Source organism: Chiloscyllium punctatum, chromosome 36, assembly GCF_047496795.1.
Source record: "Chiloscyllium punctatum isolate Juve2018m chromosome 36, sChiPun1.3, whole genome shotgun sequence".
Classification (NCBI taxonomy): Eukaryota; Metazoa; Chordata; class Chondrichthyes; order Orectolobiformes; family Hemiscylliidae; genus Chiloscyllium; species Chiloscyllium punctatum.
This window is the reverse complement of record NC_092774.1, coordinates 72,728,140-72,753,901: the sequence shown is the minus strand read 5'-3', so window position 1 is coordinate 72,753,901 and position 25,762 is coordinate 72,728,140. Positions and strand designations below refer to the sequence as shown.

Below are 25,762 nucleotides of genomic sequence, written 5' to 3'. Positions count from 1 at the left end.
TCATCTTCTCCATGGATATCCAATCCCTCTACACCTTCATCTGCCATGACCAGGGCCTCCAAGTGTTTTCCTCTCCCGACGTCCCCAACAGTACCATTCCACCGACACTCTTATCGTTTGGCCGAACTGGTCCTCACCCTTAACAATTTCTCCTTCGAATCCTCCCACTTCCTCCAGACCAAAGGGGTAGCCATGGGCACACGTATGGGCCCCAGCTATGCCTGTCTCTTTGTTGGCTACATAGAACAGTCGATCTTCCGTAATTACACCGGCACCACTCCCCACCTCTTCCTCCGCTACATTGAAGACTGCATTGGTGCCACCTCATGCTCCCCCGAGGAGTTTGAGCAATTCATCAACTTCACCAACACATTCCACCCTGACCTTAAATTTACCTGGCCCATCTCTGACACCTCCCTCCCCTTCCTGGACCTCTCCATCTCTATTAATGACGACCGACTTGACACTGACATTTTTTACAAACCCACCAACTCCCACAGCTACCTGGATTACACCTCTTCCGACCTACCTCTTGCAAAAATGCCATCCCGTATTCCCAATTCCTCCACTTCCACCGTATCTGCTCCTCGGAGGACCAGTTCCACCAAAGAACCACACCAGATGGCCTCCTTCTTTAGAGACCGGAATTTCCCTTCCCACGTGGTTAAAGATGCATGCCAATGCATCTTGTCCACATGCCACACCTCCGCCTTCAGACCCCACCCCTCCAACCGTAACAAGGACAGAACGCCCCTGGTGCTCACCTTCCACCCTACCAACCTTTGCATAAACCAAATCATCTGCCACCTTCAAAAAGACCCCACCACCAGGGATATACTTCCCTCCCCACCCCTTTCCGCCTTCCGCAAAGACCATTCCCTCCGTGACTACTTGGTCAGGTCCACGCACCCCTACAACCCACCCTCCAATCCTGGCACCTTCCCCTGCCACCGCAGGAACTGCAAAACCTGCGCCCACACCTCCTCCCTCACCTCCATCCAAGGCCCTAAGAGAGCATTCCACATCTATTAAAGTTTTACCTGCACATCCACTAAGTATCTGGATGGGTTCATGAGCCAAATGCTGACACATGGGACGAGATTAATTTTGGATTTCTGGTTAGTATAGACGAGTTGGATTGAGGAGTCTGTTTCCCTGCTGAGTATCTCTCCGCCTCTATAACAAGACACATAGGGCCCTCGGTTTCACACACAAAAAAACTATCAGGAACATTGACTCTCTGAGTTAGATTGAGTCAATGTGGTAATTTTTGAGTCATACAAATGTACCTCAGGGAGACAGACCCTCAGAAGAAAGGGGCGGAGACACGCCACGATTGCGAACCTCTCCACCAATCACAAAACTTGCAGTCGGTGCGGCATGTAAGGGGCGTGTCTCCGAAAGTCGGCCGCCGTTGGTCAGGTGGAGTAAGGAGCGCTCTGATTGGGCGGGGCGTGGATGACGCGCGTCACTGAAGGAGGAGACGGAAAGAAGAAGAAAAACAAAGATGGCGGCGCGAGGCTGCGGTTTTCTCATCGACTCAGCGGGCGGTTTCTGACGGAGGGAGGGGGGCAGACAGGCATCGTTTACCTCAGAAAATACCTTTAAAATACATTTCAAATTAAAGTCGGAACTTTTCAAACAAAAGTTGTGAAGAAAAGGAGACAGTCCCCGGTGGGGTTTATTGTTTATTTTTGTATAATTTCCGGGGCCCGGGAAGGGGGAGGTGACGGTTACCGGGTGAACGAGAAAACAAATTAAAAATGTCGGCGGTGGAGGAGAGAGAGCCGGCGCCCGCGGCTTCTTCGGCGGCGGCCGGAGCCCAGGAGCTCAACAACCCCCCGGAGCTGGAGGAAGGTCCGAGCTCCAAGAAGCGGGGGGTCCGGCTGGAGGCTGGATTTGCTCAAGGCTTGTATCTATTAACTTATTTAAATGGTACCTACTGTATGGGGCTATGGTTTACATTAAAACCGGAGGATCATGTCAGAGTGTTTGTTTATATTGAGCAGTTGTAGTTGGTAAAATACACTCCCTGGAGGAGCATCTTCTATGATGCTGCATTTCTTGCCTTCTGCCCTTCCCCCATTTGTTATCTCACATCTTGATTTTACATTTTCGGTCAAATTTAATTTCCCATTCTTCAGCCTTGGTATTCACTGTGTATTATTAACTAATCTGTTGGATTGTTGTAAAACAAAATTAATGGTGTAATTTCATTTATGATATCTGAGTTTGACATTGAATGTGCAGGTGTGAATACCAGTAAGTTGTAAAAATAAATCAAGAGCTTGTCCTTTTTTAACAAAAAAGAGGAGTTTAATGATATTATTCGCATTGTCTTTGAGCATGATGATTCAAGTCTGACCAACAAACCATTTCATGCAGCCAATTAAAGTTTAATTAAAGTCTAAGAAAGTAATTCTGGCAGGCTAAGATTTATACAACCCAAAATACGATTGATTATCTTGTGTATTCTTACCTTTAAGCCATAACAGAAGGCATTGCGTGGCAGTGTGAGACTGAAACATGGCTGAAAAGAATGTAGATTGATGAGGAAAATCAAATGGCAGAGTCTGGGGCCACAATCTTATCAGTCTGGCTTGATTGCATGAGTGGTGGTTCTTCAAAAGCACCTTCCAAGCCATGACCTCAACCACCAAGAACAGACAAGTGTGAACACAGGATTCCGACTGCACGATATATTGCATTGTTTCTTTGTTATTGACCAAAATGCTGGAACTCACTCCTGAACATTGTTGCAGTCGGCATCATATTTGTGAAGCAATTTAAGAGGCATCTCAGCACCACCTTTTTCAAGGTCAGTTTGGGAAGAGTTGTTGGCACAGTCAATGATATTCACATCTCGTGAAATAATCAAAGAGCCTACGGTGTTGGGAGGCTTTATGTTAGCATGGATAGAGGATGAGCTAACTCCCACAGTTGTGGTAAGGGGCATGATCAGGATGGCAACTTGTAACTAGTGGTGTACCACAGGGATCAGCCCTGGGGCCAACATTATTTACAATATATATATATGAATTACTTGGATAAGTAAAGTGAACGTACTATTGCTAAATTTGCAGAAGAGACAGTTGATGTGAAAGCAGGTAGTGAGCATGACATTAGATATCTGGAGAGGGATATAGACAGGTTAAGCAAATGAGTGAAAGCTTGGCAGATGGGAAAATGAGGTAATGCGGTTTGTCAGGAGGTTAAGAACTGAATATTAAATGCAGAAAGCTTTAGAATAGAGGGATTTGGAATCACATCCACGAATCTCTTCATCCAATTTCAGTGAGTAATAGGGAGGCAAATGGGAGGTTGGCCTTTTCAATAGAGTATAAATGTAGGAAGGTTATAGTGAACCTATGTAAGGCATTAGTCAGGCCACAACTGAATACTGTGAACAGTTTAGGGCCCGTTACCTGTGGAAAGATATATTGGCATTGGAGGCAGTCCAGAGAAGGTTGACCATGATGATATCAGGGATGGAAAGAATGTCTTATGAGGAGAACTGAATAGGTTGGGCCTGTGCTTATTAGAAGTTAGAAGAATTAGAGGTAACCTTATTGTCATGTACAAGATTCTGAGGAGACTTGACAGGCTAGACGTGGAAACGTGGGTAAGTCTGGGACCAGAGGAAGGAACCTCCAAATAAGAGATTGCATGTTGAGGACAGATAGGAATTTCTCCTGAGGGCAGTAAATCTGTGGAACTTGATACTACACAGGGCTGTTGAGCCTGGGTTGTTGTTTGCATTCAAGGCTGAGATAGTTGTTTTTTTTAATCAGTAAGTGAATTGAGGATTATGGAACAATGGCAGGAAAGTGGAGTAAATGTTTACCAGAATAATCGTGATCTCAATAAATAGCAGTTTGTGGGCGGCACGGTGGCACAGTGGTTAGCACTGCTGCCTCACAGCGCCAGAGACCCGGGTTCAATTCCCGCCTCAGGCGACTGACTGTGTGGAGTTTGCACATTCTCCCCGTGTCTGCGTGGGTTTCCTCCAGGTGCTCCGGTTTCCTCCCACAGTCCAAAGATGTGCAGGTCAGGTGAATTGGCCATGCTAAATTGCCTGTAGTGTTAGGTAAGGGGTAGATGTAGGGGTATGGGTGGATTGCGCTTCGGCGGGGCAGTGTGGACTTGTTTCCACATTGTAAGTAATCTAATTTTATCAACTCAATGGGCTGAATTGAATAGTAAATAGTAATAAGGAAAAGGATACAACTGGCAATTACAGACCAGTCAGTGTTGGGAAGCTTAGAAATTGTAGGGAGTTGGTGACATTTGGGCATTGTTACTGGATTTTACATCTGGAGTTTCAAATTGATCCTGGTTTACTCTCAACTGCCTTCTAGCATGTAGCCAATTGCTCGGTCCAAAGGCCATGAGGGATGGTGAGCAAATGTTGGACATGCTAGCAACAATCCCAACCCTCAAAATATTTTCATATATATTATAAAGCATAGGTTAATGAAGGACAACCAAAATAAACTGCTATGGGAAAGTCATGCCCAACTAACCTGATTTGCTTGTAGTTCTAAATATTGTTTTAAAATCCTCTTCAGAGAGGACATTGGTTCCATCATTGTTGCAATACTGCATGCAATTCTGTGCTTTCTGCCACAGGAAGGGTGTTGTGAAACTTGAAAGGGTTCAGAAAGCATCTACAAGGATGCTGCCAGGGTTGGAGGGTTTGAGCTACAGGAAGAGGCTGAACAGACTGGGGCTATTTTTCCTGGAGCTTTGGAGGCTGAGGGGTGACTTTAAAGACATTTTATAAAATCATGAGGGGCATGGGTGGGGTAAAAAGGCAAGGTCTTTTCCCTTGGGGTGGGGGAGTCCAAAATTAGAGGGCATAGGTTTTAGGTTAATGGCAAATGGAGTTTAATATATATAAGTGTGAGGTCTTACATTTTGTATAGTCAAATCAAGGTAGGAATTTCATGGTGAATGGTAGGACCTTAAGGAGTGTAGCGGAACAGAGGGATCTTGGAGTACAGGTTCACATTTCTCTGAAAGTGGAGTCACAGGTAGAAATTTTTTGTCACACTGGCCTTCATCAGTCATGGCATTCAGTATAAATTACCGAATTAGAGTCGAGATAAGCACACATACCAACAAGCACCAAATCTGTTTCATATGCAGTATTTCAAACCAAGAGATGTCGGGGTGCAGGTTCATAGCTCCTAGAAAGTGGAGTCATGCGTAGACAGGGCGGTGAAGAAGACTTTCGGCATGCTTGCTTTCATCAGTCAGAGCACTGAGTACAGGAGTTGGAATGAATTGTTACAGCTGTCACAGATTCCACACAACAACAACAAGATGTGACCCTGCCCTCCCGTCCATTTGCATATCGGGGGAAGACACCCCTTTAATTCTGATGATCAGGAAACATGCCATCCTTCAAAAAAAGGGCTGTGTTCACAAATAATTGGACAGAGGAAGGAAGTTGCAGTCTGGGTGAAGATCAATCTTCATTGAGAGGAAGAGCAGCAGCAGCTTCAGAAGTTCATGGTCCAACTTCTGAAAGGACCTTGTCTGATTTGCAGTTGTTTCTGGGCTTGTAACATCGAACTGCAACATATTGTAGATCTTCAGTAAGAGGGTCAATACTGCACTACAGAGGTCCATTCAGCAACTTGAGTCCATGTGAACTCTTCGTGGAGGTATGCAGTCTGCCCCATAACCCTGTTGGTTTACAGTTACATATAGATCAGAAATATCTTTGGGATTGAGAGGAAAGAATGTTCCACAGTAACTAGAGTTACGTTCAGATTTTCTACCATGGCCTGACTGTGATGACCTTTGCAATCACCTCACAGGAATATTACAAGAGAAGAATTTGGCGGCAGAAATCTCAGACCAAACATCACATCAAAGTCTGACAGTCACTTGATTCACGAGGATGTGGATATTGATGACCTTGAAAACAAAGGGGAGAAGATCTGTCTGCTTCGTTCGGTTTTAAACGTCAGTGTGACAGGAAACTCAGAGTCTCACATACCCACACACCAGAGTAGTGACTGGAACAAGCTTTACAGACTGAATGAGAGTGTTCCAATTATCAGCGGGTGCACCAGTAACACCACACACAGGCTGTAAGTGTGAGCGAGTTTTCAACTGATTGTTTAGGTCTGAGACAGACGAGGGCACCTGCACCATGGAGAAACCGTGGAAATGTGGGGAATGTGGGAATGGTTTCCCTTCGCTATCTGCGCTGGAGATTCATCGGCGTTTGCACACGGGGCAGCGACTGTTCACCTGCACTCAGTGCAGGAAAGGCTTCACTCAGTTCCACCACCTCCTGGCCCACCAGTGTGTCCACACCAGCAAGAACCCGTTCATCTGCCCCGTGTGTGGGCAGCGCTTCACTCAGTCACACCACCTGCTGCCGCACCAGCGGATCCACACCGGGGAGAAACCGTTTTCCTGCTCCGTGTACGGGAAGGGCTACACCCGATCATATCACCTGCTGCTCAGCTTCCGTGTCCACACTGGGGAGAAGCCGTTCACCTGTCCCATGTGGAGCAATGGCTTGTGCGATTCCTCCACCAGCGCATCCACACAAAGGAGCGGCCGTTCACTTGTCCAGTGTGTGGGAAGGGCTTCACCCAGTCGTGCAACTTGTGGAGACATCAGCAACTTCACAAGTGAGATGGCGCAGGGTTTTGGGTTGGATTCTGCTGTTACCACTGCTGAGAGTCACATCTTGAACCTTGTTTAGTGGGTGACGTGGGAGGAGTAAGGGGTTCCTTTATGCTGACTTATCGCGCTCTCACTCACTTTACCTCTCGTGGGGGCTGACGCTCTCTGAGCCTGGGATTGCACCTTCCCGACGGAAACAGTCCACAAAAGCGGCTGAAGTGCAGGTAGATCTGAAATAGATACATTTGTCGCTGTCCCATTGAGTCTCCAGCACAGTCGATCCAATTGGCCTCTGTCAGTGTTTATGCTCCACCTGAACCTCCACCCACCCCTGCATCAGCATACAGCTATCCCCTGCTTTTTGAAAGTTCAATTTAGCCCCTATTCCCTCCCCACCCAAGTCTATACGAATTCTTAATCCTAACTTCGTCCTGCTATTTATTGCCGATGCGTGGTTTCTGTCCCTGTATTCACCTCCTATTCATGTGTCTATCTAGATACATCTTTCGTGTTGCTAAGGTGGCTCTTTCCACTACATCCACTGGCAGTGTATTCCAGGCATCCACCATCCAACTGTGCGAAAATTCTTCCCTTTCAATTCTCCCCCAGACTGTCCCCCTCTCACCTTGAACCTGTGCCCTCTTGTAGTTGACTTTTCCACCCTGGGGGGAAAGCCTCTGAGTATCTAACAGACTATCTGGCCCAACACCAAACATCCAAAGAATAATCCACACAGACCCATTTCCCTACCCCTATTACTCGACATTTACCCCTGACTAACGTAACCAATTTTCACATTCCTGAACACTGTGGGGCAATTTAAGCACGGACAATCCAACTTAACCTGCCAATCCCTGGGCATTGGGATAATTTAGCATAGCCACTCCACCCGAACCTACACATTTGGATTGAGAGAGGAAACCGGAGGAAAGCCATATCGACACAGGGAGAATGTGCAAACTCCACCCAGACAGTCGCCTGAGACTGAAATTGAACCAGTTTCCCTGGCACTGTGACACATCAGTGCTAATGATTAAGCCACCATGCCGCCCCTGTCCAGCCAATCTGTGTGTCTCAACATTTTGTTGAGGTCATCACTCCGCCTCCATCTTTACAGTGAAAATAATCCAGGTTTATCCCATCTCTTCTCATAATGAGACCTCCAGACCAGGCAATGTCCTAGTGAACCTTCCCTATACCCTCTCCCCAGAGTGTCCATGTCCTTCCGGTAGTGTGGCGACCAGAACTGCACGTAATATTCTGAATGTGATCAGAATAAATAGCTGTAACATAATTCGCCAACTCTTACGATCAAGGCAAACGTGCTGTGTGCCTTCTTGATCACGTTATCCGCCTGTGTTGCCACTTTTAGAGATCTATATGCCCAGATCCCTGTGTGTGCCAGTGCTTCTATGTGGTCTGAAATTTATCGTACAATTCATGTATTTCCTATGTATCTGTATCCAGCTTCACCTTAATTGTGTTCCCCTCTTTATCGCTTTTCCCCCATACTCACCCCTCCACACATCAGCATATCATAAGATTATAGCAGCAGAAATTATGCCATTCAGCCCATTGAGTCTGCTCCACCATTCAATCATGGCTGATAAGTTTCTCAACCCCATTCTCCCCGTAACCTTTGATCCTCTTGATACTCAAGAACCTAGTTATCCCCATCTTAAATATATTCAATGATCTGGCCTCCTCAGCCTTCTGGGGCAGTGATTTCCATAGATACACCACACTCTGTCTGAAAAAGTTCTCCTTATCTCCGTTCCAAAACGTCTTCCCTTTACTTGAAAGCTGAGCCCTTGGCTCCTCGTTTCTCCTCCCAATGGAAACATTTTCCCAACATCCATTCTGTCTATGCTGTTCAGTATTCTGTAGGTTTCAATTAGTTCCCTTGTCATCTTCTAAACTCCATTGAGTATAGACCCAGAGTCCTCAAATGTTCTTCATCTTTTAAGCTTTTCAATCCTGGGACCTTTCTCATCAACCTCCTCTGAACATGTTCCAGGGCCAGTACATCCTTCCTGAGATATGGGGCCCAAAACTGTGTACAGTACTCCAATTGTGGCCTGACTGGAACCTTTTAGATCCTCAGAAGTACATCCCTGCTTTTATATTTAAGTCCTGTCAAAATAAATAAATGCCATTGTTGCATTTGCCTTCATCACTACTGACTCAACCTGTAAGTTTACCTTGAGAGAATCTTGGGCGAGAAGTCCCAAGTGTCTTTGCTCTTCGGATTTCTGAATTTTCTCCCCATAATCCTTCTGTTCCAGGGTAGCAGCAGCGACTTCCAGACACACTGACTTGTATTCCGGGATATCCAGGGATCTCAAGAACTGCCAGTAACTCCGGAGGAATCGTTATTCCGGGAGGAGGCAGAGAGGAGCGTGGTGTGCACCTGTAAACTCCAGAGCTTTCCAAACTTCACGAATCAACAATAACTCTTTCTGGACCAAGAAGCGAAAGGGCCGATGAGAAACTGTGACACCACAGGAAGTGAAATTAGGCTATTCAGCCCATTAAGTCTGCTCCACCATTCACTCATTCTTGAGTATCGAGGGGCTCAAAGGTTACAGGGAGAATGGGGTTAAGAAACATATCAGCCATGATTGAATGGCAGAGCAGATTCAATTCGATAAATGGCCTAATTTCTGCTAGTTAACTATCCCTAGGAAGAAGGAGGCAACACAAGAAGTTGTTTCTTGGGACAGGTAAGATAATGTGACAAAAGGACAATTAATTCTGCCTGTAGAAGGAAAGCCCTGACACAGAGGGGTTAATTGCAGGGCAGGCTGTTTCAAACAGACAGCTAACCCTCAAGGATAAGAAGGTAAGCCACAGACCTGAGGTCTTTAGCAATGTGAGGTGATGTTAGAGTCTTAAAAAAAAGTCACATCACAGATTTGAAATTGAGGAAACGCCACCAAAATTCAACTCCAGAATGATACAGCAGCAGCAGTCCTTAGAAGAATAATACTGCATCAAACCCCTGTACACTTCCAGAGATGGGCACTGTCGGTGGAAACCCAGTTAAATTCAGCCATCAACTGGGTGACAGCCAAGTTTTGGGGGGGTGAAGCTGAATGAAATTGAGGGGTTTTATTTGTGGTTGCTACGTGCAATAAAGTGCAAATCATTGTTTCAGCAGTTGATTCTCTGTGCGGTTTCTGAGTCAGGAGCCAAATTAAGGGGATTTACCCACAACCACACCATGAGGCTGGGATTAATATTGACTCCATTGCATTCAAGAGAATGTCATCAATACTGTGAAAAAGTGAAGGCTGATCCCACCCCCCCCCCCACTCACTCTCCAAGATCTCAAACTGAAACGTCCAAAGAGTGGCATATTGCCCTTTAATCTGTAAAGTCAGTGTGATAAGTGGTGTAACCTGCTGTAGTGTTAAAAGTAAATCCCTGACACTTTATAATCAACAATCAGCAATTTATTTAACCAACTCTCACGGTGAACAAATGAATGAAACTACTAACAAACTGAGTAAATCCTTCTTAACTACTGAGTATTCTGGAATAAATCAAGATTCTTCTGGTGTGCTGTTGCAATTAATGCATGTCCCACTCAAATAACACAAAATAGAATTTAATCTCAGATTACAACCAGGTTATGTGTCTTCTGGAATATTCTGTGCCATCTTCTGTCGGGGATGCCTCCTCCGATTCCTCTGTCCGGAATGCCCTGTTCTGTTTTTCTAACTGATGCTTTCTCTAATACACAGATGACTGAGAGCACCAATTCTTTATGATAGGATTGGTCCTGTTGTCAAAACTTTCGGATTTAAATTTAATAAGTTTTTGGTAGCCAATGGGGCTGATTTAAATTGATTGGTGAAATTGAAAACCTGTTTTCTTGTCCTGCTAACTGTACAGCCCTTTGATACAAATTTTTCAGTTCAAGTGCTTTTTGTTGTGATCATGTTGCTCCTTTAAGAAGATTACATTGTTGGTTTATTTTCAGGAGGGGTTGTAAAAGGCTTCCCATTCGTCTAGGATTAAGGATTTCGCTCATGGTTAACAGATACTGGCAAAGGCAACAATCAAAGAAAAGGGTTTGACATTTTATTTTCTAAAACATTTCTGCAATGAAAGGGCAGTTGTCCCATTCGTTTCCCCTGGTTTGGGTTTTCGCAAGCAGTCTGTCTGAAGCTGCTGCAGGAAGAGATTTCCTGATTCAACAGATGTTTCTGGCTGACTCTAAAGCTTCAGGGAAAATAGTACCAGCGTATTCAGCCTCTCCCTGTAGCAACATCCTTCCAAACCTTTTCTGAACCCTTTCAAGTTTCACAATGTCTTAAAAAGACGTCAACTTTTCTCGACTAATGTGGAAGAATTTTCTGCATGATGCGTTCTGTCTGAAAGAGCCCTCCCCTGTGCTGTGACAGAGCTGCAGTGACTTTCAAAAGCCTGACAAATGCTGTTATCAGTCAAAGATTCATTGGGAGAAGCTTCTCAATCACATCTGTAAATGGAGAAAGTGTTTTTAATAATGAGACATGAATAAAGGCTGCATTAATCTTTTGTTCTGAAGATTTACTCATATATCTCAAAACAGAGCATATGAACCCGGTCACAAGAAGTCTACGGGAATATAAGACACCACTGCCTATTTCCTGACCAGGACTGACTTTACACAGAAAACATGGACATTTTAATTGAATGGGGTGCCATTCATTTTAAGATCAGGTGAACTTAAGAGGCACAGCATTGACTTAGAAATGAGAGATCCTTGACACACACACAGCCAAAATCATCACTGCCAGTATTATCAAATTAGAATTTAGGCCGAATAGGCTGTGATGTTTTTCCACTGGAGGAAGTTGAGGGGCAATATTTTCAAACCATGAGGGGTAGAGTTGGGTTAATGGTAGCTGTTTCTTCCCTAGGGGGAGGATTTCAAGAGCAAGGACGTGTTTTTATGGTGAGAGGAGAAAGACGGAAGAAAAGATGTGGGGCAAAATATTTACAGAGTGTAGTTCACCTGGGGAAACAGCTGCCAGTGGAAGTGGTTGAAGCAGGTACATTAACAACATTGAAAAGGCGTTTCAACAAATACATGGATAGGAAAACTTTAGAAGGATATGGGCCAAGTGCAGGGAAATGAGGTTAGTGTTGACAAACATTTTGGTCAGCATGGACCGGTTTGGGCTGAAGGGCCTGTCTCTGTGCTATAGTACTCGATGACTGGCGTCTCTTTGTAACTCTGACAGTGTTGAATTTCCACTTGAACCAGGAAAAAGTGAGGACTGAAAATGCTGGAGATCAGAGTTCAGAGTGTGATGCTGGAAAAGCACAACAGGTCAGGCAGCACCTGAGGAGCAGGAGAATCGATGTTTCAGGCATAAGGACATCCAGATGAATATCTCACTAAATCATGCTGAAAAAAATCTGATCTCATTCGTCAACTCTGAAGTGGAGGTGCTGGAGGTGGACAGGTCAGAAGTCTCACAACACCAGGTGACAATCCCAATAGATTGATTTGAACTCATGAGCTTTCGAAGCACTGTTCCTTCATCAGGTGAAGTGATGAAGGAGCAGCACTGATAAAGGAGCAATGCTCCCAAAGCTTGGGATTTCAAATAAATAAACCTGTTGTTGTGTGACTTCTGACTTCAACTTCTTCAACTGGGCATTCATGTTGAACTTGATGGGATACTTTATCCAACTCAGCGTAGTTAAATTACATCGCTTGGAAGGGTTCATTTGAAACCTTTCAGGAGGTGAATTCAACAAGATTGAATTATTCAAAGTTACTCAATTCTAAACTTACATCAGGACCGGTAGTCAGAGAGGTACAGCACGGAAACAGATCCTTCAGTCCAACTCGTCCATGCTGACCAGATATTCTAAATTAATCTAGTCCCATTTGCCAGCACTTGGCCCAAAACCCTCTAACCCTTTCTATTCATGTCCCCAACCAAATGTCTTTTAAATTCTGTAATTCTACCAGCCTCCTCCACTTCCTCTGGCAGCTTATTCCATACACGCACCACACTCTGCATGAAATGTTTTCCCTTTAGGTCCCTTTTAAATCTTTCCCCTCTCACTCTAAACCTATGCCCTCTAGTTCTAACAACATTCTGATAAATCATTTCTGATGGAGATGTCAATGTTTCGGGTAGAACCCTTCTTCAGTCCTGAGGGATAATACCGGAAATGCTGACTTCTCCACCTCCTGGTGCTGCCTGCCTTGTTGTGCCCAGCCTCCTGTTTGTCTATTTTAGACTCCAGCATCTGCAGTTTTTTATTTTGTCTCGAACAAATGGTGGAGCAGATTCGATGGGTCAAAATATCCTAACTTCTGCTCCAATGGTCTTGTGATCTTAGGTTTATGCGGTTCCTTGGCTCAATGAGCAGCAGCGCCCACTGGAAGCAATGTTCACAGAATCATAGAATCCCTGCAGTGTGGAAACGGGCCCTTCTGCCCAACAAGTTCAGAGCGACCCTTTGAAGAGTAACTCACCCAGACACATTCTCCTACCCTATCACTCTGCACTTACCCCTAACTAATGCACCACACCTACACATTCCTGAACACTATGGGACTATTTAGCTTGGCCAATTCACCCAAACATGCGCAAGTTTGGACTTTGGGAAGACACTGGAACACGCAGAGAAAACCCACGCAGACACGGGGTGGGGTGGGGTGGGGTGGGGGGGGAGGTGGAATTACATGCAAACTCCACACAGACAGTCACCCTGAAGATGGAATCAAATCTGGGTCCCTGGCGCTATGAGGCAGCAGTGCTAACACTGAGCTACCACCCCCCCTTCCCCCTCGACTCCCCCAGTCGAAAACAAAAAAGCCTATCAACTCTTCCACTACCCCCACTGTCAGAAAGGGCAGGAGGTTCAGTCCTGGGGGTGACCCTCAGCAGTGTTACCGGCAGAATCTGATTGTTGGGAGCATTGGTGCCTCCGCTGGTGCTTGTTCAAGCTGCAGGACATTGTGAACCACTGCCCACACTCTGGGCAGGCAAACGGCCTCTACCCAGTGTGGATCCGCTGGTGCGTCAGTAGAGTGGAGGAGACAGCAAAGCCCTTCCCGCACTCGAGGCAGGTGAACGGCCTCTCCCCAGTGTGGACCCACCGATGTGTCAGCAGGTGGGAGGCCTGGGTAAAGCCCTTCCCGCACTCAGTGCAGCTGAAGGGCCTTTCCCCAGTGTGGACCCGCTGGTGCTTCAGCAGGTCGGAAGAGCATGTAAAGCACTTCCCGCAGACAGAGCAGGTGAATGGCCTCTTGCCGGTGTGGACCCACCGGTGGGCTAGCAGGTCAGAGGAATCGCTGAAGGCCTTCCCACATTTGGAGCAGGGGAAGGGCTTCTCACCGGTGTGGACCCGCCAGTGAATCACGAGGTGGGAGGAGCGAGTGAACACCTTCCCACAATCGGGGCAGCGGAAGGGCCTCTCCCCTGTGTGCACCCGCTGGTGCCTCATCAGGGCAGAGGAATCGCTGAAGGCCTTCCCACTCTTGAGGCAGCTGAAGGGCCTCTCCCCTGTGTGCACCCGTCGGTGCCTCAGCAGGGCAGAGGAATCGCTGAAGGCCTTCCCACTCTTGAGGCAGCTGAAGGGCCTCTCCCCTGTGTGCACCCGTCGGTGCCTCAGCAGGGCAGAGGAATCACTGAAGGCCTTCCCGCATTCAGGACAGGAGAATGGCTTCTCCCTGGTGTGACTCCGCCGATGTGTCTCCAGGGCAGATGGGACACGGAAGCCTTTCCCGCAGTCGCCACACTTCCATGGTTTCTCCATGGCCGAAGCTACAGTTGCACACAAACGTGTGTATGTCCTCTCCCTGCCTTGAATTCCTCTTTCCAGGACAGATAACTGTTTCAGGCTCCACACTCAGTGCGTTGCTGCAACAGTAGGGTCTCTCTTCTTTAGATTGGAAAACTCCTGCCTTCAAAAAGGGAGGCCGAGAACAGGAAACTGCAGACCATTTCCCTGAACATATGTCAAAGGGAAAATATTCAAAGCTATTATTAAAGATGCTATGACAGAGCACTTGTATAAGTTCAAGGTAATCAGGCAGCGTGAATGTGTTTTAGTCAATGGGGGATAATGTTGTAATAATATTTTGAAGAACGGCCATTCCCCACTGCGACTGAGCTGATAAATCTCCAGTGCCGATAGGGAATGGAATCCCTTCCCACAGTCCCCACATTTCCACGGCTTCTCCGCAGTTTGGTATCCTTTTGGCTTTCTGTTTCTGATGAACAACTGAAACTGTGATCACACTCAGGAAACGTGTACAGTCACCCGCTACTGCGAATAGTGTAATATTTCTTCATCTGGTTACAGCTCCTTCTCACAGTCAGCTCACTGGGACACACTCTCTCTCAACAAGGGGAAAGTTATGCAGCAAGACAAGATGCAAAAGTAATTAAATGTCGAGCCACAGGGGAAAAAAATTGTGACTCGACCTCTTCTTCCTATTGGCATTTGGAAACTTAATATCTATTAGGAACACCAGCATCCACGCAGAGCATACTGCGCATGTTTGCCGGTGTCAGAAACGCAGTGCGCATGCCCGTCAGTGTCAGCAAAACATGGGCATGCTCGTCGCTGTCCGCAAAATAGGGCGCGCGACCTTCTTTTAATTGACCAATAGAGAGCACTGGAGGACCGGAAGAAGACAGTGGTTGCCGTTCGGAGCTACTATTGTCTGAGTGCGGAAGTTCGACCATGAGCTACTGAAGGTGCTACTCGTGTTCCTCCCTCTCTGAATGAAGATTGAGCTTCACCCAGACTGCAAATTCTTTCCTCTGTCCAAGATCTGTGAGTATGGTTCTCTCTCTTTTCCCGCCCTCGTTTTTCCGCTTCTTTCTCATTCTGGGGTTGACTTGCAACAACTGAAAGGAAAGCGAATGAATCGGGGAAGGGAGAGACTCTGGAAACATTGGTCCAGGGGTGTGTCTCAATTGGCAAGATTAATAGGTAGGAAGCTGGAAGAACACAGCAAGCCAAGTAGAATCAGGAGGTGGAGAAGTCAATGTTTTGGGTGTAATATTTTTTCAAGACTGGGGATGGATGCAGATAAAGGACTTCCTGGGGTCAGGGTGGTGAAGTGGGGATAGGTGAAGACAGGCTGAAGGTACGACACGGTTGGTCAATGGGAGAAAGGAATCTGCTTTGTAGCAGGGAGCAGTGGAAATGAGGGGTCGGGGCTGGGAAGGGAGTGGGGTGATGGGAAGGGTGGTTATTTGAAATTGGAGAACTGAATGTTGAGTCCTCTTAGCTGTAGGAAGATAGGATGTTGTTCCTCCAATGTGCAGTTTGGTTCGTTGTGGCAATGGAGGAGGCCAAAGATGTTCTTGTCGGAAAGGGAGTTGGAAGGGGAAATAAAATGGGTGGTGACTGGGAGGTCCGGTTGGCCTCTGCAGACCCAGCTGTGATGCTCAGCAAACCTTTCCCCAAGTTTCCGCTTGGTCTCCCCAGTGTACAGAATACCACAATTTGCAAACACATGGCAAATGCAGTACCATAATGCGAAGTTATAGCCTTTGCTGTGGTGGAAAATAACAGAAAGGAGGTGTATTGTTTAAATGGAGATGTATTGGGTTGTGAAGAAAGTGAAAACTGCAGATGCTGGAGATCAGAGTTGATAAGTATGGTGCTGGAAAAAGCACAGCAGGTCAGGCAGCATCTGAGGAGCAGAAGAGTTAATGTTTCAGGTATGAGCTCTTCATCAGGAATGATGTCTGGACACACCAAGGGGCCTCGGCGTCCTTCTACATCAGTCAGTGCCAGTTGTCAGACGGATGCAGCAAGCAATCAGCAAGGCAAGTGGTATATGAGCAAGAGGAATTGAGTTCAGAAGTGGGGGTGTCTTACTGCAGTTAGGGGGTCATTGAATACATTCAAAAACAATGAAGTGGATGTTTATGGAGGAAGACGAGAAAATGGTTTTAAGACCAGTTTCAGAGTCAGACAGCACAGAAACAGACCCTTCAGTCCAACTAGTTCATGCTGTCTATATTCACAAATTAAACTCGTCCTACCTGCCTGTGTTTGGCCCGTATTCCTCTGAACCTTTTGTATTCATGTACTTCTCCAAATGTCTTTTAAATGTCAAACTGTATCCACCACTTCCTCTGAACATTCTTTCCACACTTGAACTACATGTGAAAAGAAAATGGTGCCCCTTATGTTTTTAAAAAATGTTTCTCCTCTCACCTTCAAAATTTGCTCCCTGATCTTGAAACAGCCATCTTCGGGAAGGGCACCTGCCATTTACCTCATCCTTACCTCTCATGATTTTATACATCTCTTTAAGGTCACCTATCAACCTCGTATGCTCCAGTGAAAAAGTCCCAGCCTATCCAATTAGATATAGGTAGATTCGTAGGAGAAAGTGAGGACTGCAGATGCTGGAGACCAGAGTTGAGAAGTGTGGTGCTGGAAAAACACCGCAGGCCAGACAGCATCTGAGGAGCAGAAGAGTTAACGTTTCGGGTATGAGCTCTTCATCAGGAATGATGTGTGGCCTCATTCCTGAAGAAGGGCTTATGCCCGAAATGTCGGCTGTGTTTTTCCAGCACCACACTTCTCAACTCTGGTCTCCAGCATCTGCAGTCCTCACTTTTCCTAGTTGATCTTAACCTACTGCAAATCTTCTTGCAAGGTTGCCTGCCTTGAAGAAGCTCTCCTCCTCCCTCTGAAATAGGTAGATTCGTATCCAGTTATGATCTGCTCAGTGTGGTGCAGGCTCGAAAGACCAAATGGTCGGCTCCTGCTCCCAATTCTCTCACTGTGTCCAGGATAGCAAGAGACCATAAGACATAGGAGCAGAAATTAGGCCATTTAGCCCATCAGGTCTGCTCATACCACTCAATCGTGGCTAATAAGTTTATCAACCCCATATTCTCGCTTTCTCCCCGTAACCCTCAATCCCCTTGGCACTCAAGAAGTTACCTAGCTCTGTCTTAAATATCCTCATTGATCTGGCCTCCATTGATTCACCGCTGTATGGCTGAAGAAGTTTCTCCTTATCTCCATTCTAAAAGGCCTTCCCTTTACTCTCAGGCTATGCTCTCAGGTCTTAGTCTCTCCGACCAATGGAAACATCTTCCCAACTTCCACTCTGTCCATGCTGTTTAGTATTCTGTATGTTTCAATTAGATATCCCCTGAGTTAATCAGCATGAACCAGACCCTTCAGAATGAGGTACAGCAGGGTTTAGATTCAACAAAGTGAGAATGGAGGGCTGTGGAATGGAGGTTTTCAGCTCTTAGGGAATATGAGAGCAAAGAGAGTTCACTCTAAATTAGAATTGATCGGATGGGCCAATGGGCCAAGGAGTGGCGGGTGGAGTTTAATTTTGAGAAATGTGATGTTTACATTTTGGTAAGGCAATCCAGGCAGGACTGACACATGTAAGGGGAGTGTTGCGGAACAAAGAGACCTTGGAGTGCAGGTTTGTGGTTCTTTGAAAGTGGAGTTGCAGCTATATAGGAGAATGAAGGTGGTGTTTGGTATGCTTTTCTTTATTGGTCAGTCAATTGAGTACAGGAGATGAGGTCATATTGCTGCTGTACAGTATGTTGTTTAGGACACTTTTGGAATACTGCGTTTGGACACTATGGGCAATCTAGCATGGCAAATCCAAATCAAGGCCAGTAAGCAATGTAGTGATGTGGAAAGTGAACACCAGAGAAAGATAGAAAGGGACCAGGAGAATAAATTTACCAGCAATCAAAACTGGATTCTAAAGATCACAAAAATTGAAATTAAAAATGGTGTGTCTGAATGTGCGCTGTATTGTAACAAAAGTGAATGAATTGACAGCACACATCAGAGAATAATTATGATCTGAGACTCCTTACACGGCTTAAGGGTGACAAGGATTGGATCCTGAGTATGGAGGAGTAATCAAATGGGAAGCTAGGTAAAGGGTTGGCACTGCTAATCGAAGCACTGATCACAGGGTAGTCTGGTGTCAGCCTGGATTTCAGGTCCTGATTTCTCTATCCTCTGTTGATCTGCCTGTTCCTACAGAGTAAGATGTAGGTCTGTTCTCAGCTCTGCTGGATTTCTGCTGAAGCTTTGACCCACTTTTATGCCTTCTGGAACAATAAAACATTCAGTTAATCGCAACCCAACCCACAAACTCCCAGCCTGTCAACCATCCAGACACATAGTGTAGTCATAGCAGGGAATCAAACAAGAAACAAAATTAGAAACGAATAGGTGCACGTGCTTAATGTTTGTTCGTGAGGAAGTAAACTAGAAATAGGGATCTCCCAGGATTCTTCTAGTGCCCCACTTGAGGAATTCTCTCTCCCTTGCATCTAAGTATTTGTACCCAGTTGCAATATTTACACCGATGGGAATAAAGCATCTGTAATCAAATAGACATAGAATTTACAGCACGGAAATAGACTTTTCTCTCTCTCATTCACACACACACACAGACACCTTCATGGGGGTGAATGTGTGTTTGCGGCATTATATTTGCAGATTCGTTCTATTTTGCTCAAAAAATGCACAACCTGCAGGCGGTCAATACAAGTAATATTTTGTAAATTCCTCTGTGGAAACAGAACCAGTCTGACTGAAGATCGGGATACAGAGAGACTCTGACCTCACACCTTTAACGCAGTGTTTGAGCTGAGATGTCACCTTTTGTTATAAAACCTCAAGTTATGTCGAAAATGGGCCTTACCTGAAGATCTGTGATTTACATATTAATGATAACTGCAAACCATTCTCAAAGATGAAAGACTTAATAATCCAGGTACATTCAATATATCATTGCAGTGGCAGGACACTAATGTTTTTCCATAAATTCTGTGCGTTATGATCTTATTCTCCACAACCACCTGATGAAGGAGCAATGCTCTGAACACGAGTCCTTTCAAATAAACTTGTTCGACACTAAGTTGGTGTTTTGATTTTTAAATTTGTCCAGGTTAGGGTAGATTGACCATACTAAATTACCCATAGTGCTCAGGGATATGCAGATTAGGGTGGATTGACCATGCTAAATTACCCATAGCGTCCAGGGATGTGCAGGTTAGGTACAATAGTCAGGGGCAAATGTAGAGCAATGAGTGTGGGGGGTTACCCCTCGGAGAGTCGATGTGGACTCGTTGGGCCGAGTGGCCTGCTTCCACACTGCGGGGTGATTCTCTGATGGGAAGGGATTCTTGCAAACAGTGCGGGCCAGCCGGTCGGCCGCCTGTCCGGAGCAGGCGCAGTGCGGGAACCTGCCGTCATCATCACCCTGCCCCCTGTCCTTGCCTGTCGCTCCTCCCATTCACCCTGTTGATGAAGTGGCCCTATCAGTTTCAGAGCAATATTCCCTCCCTTAGTTAAAAATCACACAACACAATGATATAGTCCAACAGGTTTAATTGGAAGCACACTAGCTTTCGGAGCGATGCTCCTTCATCAGGTGATAGTGAAGGGCTCGATCGTAACACAGAATTTATAGCGCAAATTTACAGTGTGATGTAACTGAAATTATATATTGAAACATTGATTGTCTGTTAAGCCTTTCATCTATTAGAGTACAGTGATAGTTTCACTTCCATGTGTAAATCACAAAACCTTTTTTTTGAAGTTGCATTCTCGGGTTAGCTGTTAACAATGGTGATAACTAGACAATATGTTGAAGGTGTTGGCCCCCATCGTATCATCCCTCGTCATTTCCGCCACCTCCAAACGGACCCCACCACCAGGCATGTATTTCCCTCCCCTCCCCTATCAGCGTTCCAAAAAGACCACTTCCTCGTCAGGTCCACACCCCCCACCAACCCAACCTCCACTCCTGGCACCATCCCCTGCAACCACAAGAAATTCAAAACTTGCGCTCACACCTCCCCCTTACTTACCTCCAAGGTCCCAAGGGATCCTTCCATATCCACCACAAATTCACCTGCACCTCCACACACATCATTTACTGCATCCGCTGCACCCGATGTGGCCTCCTCTATATTGGGGAGACAGGCCGCCTACTTGCGGAACATTTCAGAGAACACCTTTGGGACACCCGGACCAACCAACCCAACCACCCAGTGGCTCAACACTTTAACTCCCCCTTCCACTCCCTCAAGGACATGCAGGTCCTTGGACTCCTCCATTGCCAGACCATAGCAACATGATGGCTGGAGGAAGAGTGTCTCATCTTCCGGCTAGGAACTCTCCAACCACAAGGGATGAACTCCTATTTCTCCCGTTTCCTCATTTCTCCTCCCCCCACCTTGTCTCAGTCCCAACCTTCGAACTCAGCACCACCTTCCTCACCTGCAATCTTCTTCCTGACCCCTCTGCCCCCACCCCCATTCCGGCCTATCACCCTCACCTTAACCTCCTTCCACCTATCGCATTTCCAACGCCCCTCCCCCAAGTCCCATCTCCCTACCTTTTTTTTAGCCTGCTTGGCACAATTTCCTCATTCCTGAAGAAGGGCTCATGCCCAAAACGTCGATTCTCCTGCTTCTTGGATGCTGCCTGACCTGCGCTTTTCCAGCAACACATTTTCAGCTCTGATTTCCAGCATCTGCAGTCCTCACTTTCTCCCCGTGTCCTCTGTCTGTCCTATGATGTTTAGATTGATTCTAATCTAAAAAGTAAGATCACGGAGATTTACATAAATTCATGCAGTTTCTGAGCTCAGAGTTCTACATGAATGCATGCAGTTTTTGAGCAAAGTACAATGTAACCCTGAAAGTACAAATTCACCCCACAAAATATGTGTGCATGTGGATCTTTGTCTGTGTGTGTGTTTGTCTGTCTGGGGTGGGGGTTGTGAATGTGAGAAAGTGTATGTGTGTGTGTGTAGTGAGTGCAGAGTGTCTTAAGTGTGTGAGGGGGTGCTTGTGTGAGTGTGTGTCTATAACGGTTTGTGTGGATGTGTGTGTGTGTGTGTAGTTCAATGGTGATCACCTGTAATGTGACATGAAACCAAGGTCCCGGTTGAGGCCCTCCCTATGGATACCTCTGCTTGACCACTTTCCTCTGCTGCCTGTCCCGAAGGTCCAAGGCTGAATGTCCTGGACCACTGAAGTGCTCCACAACTGGGAGGGAACCCTCCTGTCTGTTAATTGTTGTGCGGTGCCCATTCATCCGTTGTTGTAGCCTTTGCTCGGTTTCCCCAATGTACCATGCCTCCGGGCATCCTTGCCTGCAATGTATAAGATAGACAACGTTGGCTGAGTCACATGAGTACCTGCCATGTACAAGGTGGGAGGTGTTCCCACGCATAATAGTGGTATCTATGTCCACAATCTGACACGTCTTGCAGCGTCCACCGTGACAGGGTTGTTGGAGTTGTCCTGAGAGCCGGGCAGTTTGCTACGAACAATGATCTGTTTGAGGTTTGGCGGTTGTTCAAAGGCAAGTAGTGGAGGTGTGGGGAAGGTCTTGGTTATGTGCTCATCCTCATTGATAATGTGTTGCAGGTCACTAAAAACATGGCGTAATTTTTCAGCTCCTGGGAAGTACTGAACAACGAAGGGTACCCTGTCAGTTGCAGCACGTGTCTGTCTCCTGAGGAGGTCATTACGGTTCCTTGCTATGGCACGTCGGAACTGGTGGTAGATGAGTTGAGCATCGTACCCCATTCTTGTGAGGGCATCCTTGAGTACTTCCAGGTGTCTGTCACATTCCTCCTCATCTGAGCAGATCCGGTGTATGCGTAGGGCTTATCCATAGGGAATGGCTGTTTTAATATGTTTGGGTGGAAGGTGAAGTGTAGCATTGTGAGGTTATCTGTGGGTTTGCGGTAGAGTGTGGTGCTGAAGTGTCCATCCTTGATGGAGATGTATGTGTCCAAGAATGAGACAGACAGTTGAGAGTAGCCCATGATGAGTTTGATGGTGGGATGAAACTTGTTGATGTTACTGTGTAGTTTTATCAGTGACTCCTCGCCAAGGGTCCAGAGGAAGAAAATATCGTCAATGTATCTGGTGTACAATGTTGGTTGGTGATCTTGCATAGAGAAGAAGTCTAGTTCGAACCTGTGCATAAAAATGTTGGCATATTGGGGTGCAAATTTGGTCCCCATGGCTGTTCTGTGTGTCTGGGAGAAGAACTGGTTGTCAAAGGTGAAGACGTTGTGATCGAGGATAAAGCGGATGAGTTGTAGGATGGTGTTTGGAGACTGGCAGTTGTTGGTGTTGAGTACTGAGGCTGTTGCTGCAATGCTATCATTGTGGGGGATGCTGGTGTAGAGTGCGGAAACGTCCATTGTGATGAGGAATGTTCCCGGTTCGAAATCCGTAGTGTCGCGACAGAAGCTGGAGATCCCCTGTACAATAGGTTTCAAGATGCCTTCCACATAGCCAGAGAGATTCTCACATAGGGTCCCATTGCCCGACACGATGTGACGTCCCAGTGTGTTGGCTTTGTGTACCTTTGGAAGACAGTAGAAGTCGCCTTCACGAGGAGTACATGGGATGAGGGTGCGTAGGGAACTCTGAAGGATTGGATCCAAAGTTCTGATCAGTGTGTTTGATTCTCGGGTGTGTTCTTTGGTCGGATCAGCTGGAAGTTGCCTGTAGTGTTCCTGGTTGTTCAGTTGTCGGGACACTTCCTTGCAGTAATCTGTTCTATTCTGAATGACAATGTCATCAAACCAGCAGATAAAGGAGGAGCCAATTTTGTGATTGGTTTTGAGAGCGTGGATGGCATTGCGCTGTGAACGGGTGATGTTTTGCTCTACCTTGTGGATACGGCTGATGAATCTGGCATTTATATATTTCCTGACGGTTTGAGCATACATGTCAAGCCCAGGGCAGCGGCCCTCCGGTGGGGTCCACGTTGACACCTTCTTTGGTCGCTCCTCTACAGATCCCTGTGATGACTGTTCCAGTTCATCAGTGGGATCACTGCCGGCATCTTGAAAGAATTCCCGGAGTCTCATGCGTCTGATGAACTCCTCTGTGTCTGCTGCCAGAACCAACGGATCCATTTTGGTGGTGGGGCAGAAGTTGAGACCCCTCTGTTAGGCAACTCTTCACATTGGGAGGTTGGGAATCTGTTCACTTGTAGCAATAGGAGTGAATCCAGGGAGGGAGCATACTCTGCAATCTCAGGTATGGGACTTAATTACCCGGGTGAGGAGGGACAGAAGGATGGAGTGGGTTTGTTTTCCCTAGCATGCCAGAGTCTGAAGGGTGAACTTATAAACTTTTATAAAATCATGATGGACATGGATAGGGTAACTAGACCAGGTCTTTTCTTTGGGATAGGGGAGTCCACAACTAGAGGGTAATATGTTTAGGGTGAGGGCAAGGCAGATGGAGAATTAAAAGACTTAAGGGACAACTTTTTCAGCGTTCCATGTAAAAAATGAGCTGGCAGAGAAAGTGGTGGAGGCTGGTACAATTACACCATTTAAAAGGCATCTGGATGGCTATATGAGTAGGAAGGGATATGGGCCAAGTGCTGGCAAATGCAACCACATTTATTTAGGATATCTGGCCAGTATAGAAGAATTTGACCAAAGTGTCTGTTTCTGTGTTGTATATCTTTGTGACTCTGGCTTGCCACCAACATTTGCCATGTCTATCAGTTCAGTTTCTCTCTGGTGCCTGTATTAATGCCTTGATGTCTCATTTTGCTCCCGCATGTGTTTGTGTTCAGCTGAAGCTTCGGCCATGGAGAAACCTGAGGAATTCTGCCCCATGGAGAAACCGTGGAAGTGTGGCGACTGCAAGAAAGGCTTCTGTGTCCCATCTGCCCTGGAGATTCATTGACGCAGTCACACGGGAGAGAGGCCATTCTCCTGCCTGAGTGCGGGAAGGGCTTTGCCAAGGCCTTGACCCTATTCACTCACCAGCGGATCCACACCGGGGAGAGGCCGTTCAGCTGCCCCAAATGTGGGAAGGGCTTTACCCGGGCCTCTAATCTGCTGACTCGCCAGCAGGTCCACACCGGGGACAGGCCATTCCCCTGCACAGAGTGCGGGAAGGCCTTCAGCGATTCCTCCGACCTGCTGAAGCACCGGCGGGTCCACACTAGGGAGAGGCCATTCACCTGCCCCGTGTGTGGGATGGGATTTAGTCAGGTGGGCAACTTGCAGAGGCACCAGCGGGACCACACCAGAGAGAAGCCCTTCAGCTGCCCTGAGTGAGGGAAGGCCATCACCCTCTCCTCCCACCTACGGAGGCACCAGCGAGTTCACATGCCACAGCAGGGGATTGAAGGAGTGACTGCCGAGTGCTGTTATTGACTGGGCGATCAACCAGTTCCGGGGATCCCGGGTTCGAATCCCGCGGCAGCAGACGGCGGAATTGGAATTCGGTCAGAAATCTGGAGTTCTGAAAGAAACGATGAAACCATTTTCGGGGGCGGGGTAGGACCCTCATCTGATTCACTCGCATCCTTTTAGAGAAGCAACTTCTGTTGTGGGAAAGGATTCACTCAGTCGTCCCAGCTGCATCCTTTACCTGGTCTGGCCTACATGTGACTCCAGACCCACAGCAGTGCAATTGACTCTACACTGCCCCTTCCTGGCAAAGGAGCGGGGAGAAACTTACTTGGAGACAGGGTTTGGGTTGAAATTGCTGAGTGAGGCAATACTTCCTCCAGGTTAAGGCTGTATTGAGGATCCAATTACAAAGGGACAACTTCGTGATGCCCAATAGTAAAGACGGTGAGGTCTGGTAGGGGAGATATGTGGGCTTTGACCTTGAGCTGTTTAAAAAGCAGCTACCCTTTCTCTGCCTTTTTGTTGGGGGATCTGAAGCTGTAATAAAGTTGGGTCACAATAAAGGTTACCTGAACTTAACCACTGGGCTCAGACTCTCACTGAAAGCTTTGAGCTCCAAGACGTTTTTGTTTTAAAGCTGCTCATTTCTTTCAGCCTCCTGCACTAAGTTTCCAATGTCGCAAATCAGATGGAGCAGTGAATGAGAAGCCAGTATCGTTAGAAATTGTAAATTTTTCAGGAGTGTAGAGTCTGTCATTTCATCGGCATTGTAAAGTTTACTGGCAGCATCGGGATGTTTGGGCTGCGTTCACGAGAAACTATGTTGACATGTCGGTGTTGGAATGGGGTGGGCAAAATTAAAAATTACACAACACCAGGTTATAGTCCAACAGGTTTATTTGGAAGCACAAGCTTTTAGAGCACCACTCCTTCATC

General features: G+C 46.6%; 1 protein-coding gene and 2 long non-coding RNA genes across 3 annotated transcripts; 2 read left to right on the top strand and 1 right to left on the bottom strand.

Annotated features, from left to right (window-relative positions):
• The first annotated feature begins 1,927 nt into the window (after positions 1–1,927).
• LOC140460688 (uncharacterized) lies at positions 1,928–11,193 on the top strand. Its single transcript, XR_011954285.1, has 2 exons — positions 1,928–6,653; positions 8,934–11,193. It is a non-coding gene; the product is annotated as an uncharacterized lncRNA (long non-coding RNA).
• A 4,037-nt stretch (positions 11,194–15,230) lies between these two features.
• LOC140460686 (uncharacterized) lies at positions 15,231–25,405 on the top strand. Its single transcript, XR_011954283.1, has 2 exons — positions 15,231–15,447; positions 24,259–25,405. It is a non-coding gene; the product is annotated as an uncharacterized lncRNA (long non-coding RNA).
• On the bottom strand, positions 17,223–24,089 carry LOC140460662 (uncharacterized). Its single transcript, XM_072555276.1, has 3 exons — positions 21,559–24,089; positions 21,035–21,235; positions 17,223–18,734 (listed from the first exon to the last, which is right to left on the bottom strand). The coding sequence occupies exon 1, from the start codon at positions 23,582–23,584 to the stop codon at positions 22,187–22,189; it is 1,398 nt and encodes a 465-aa protein (XP_072411377.1). The 5' UTR covers positions 23,585–24,089; the 3' UTR covers positions 17,223–18,734; positions 21,035–21,235; positions 21,559–22,186.
• Positions 25,406–25,762: the final 357 nt, after the last annotated feature.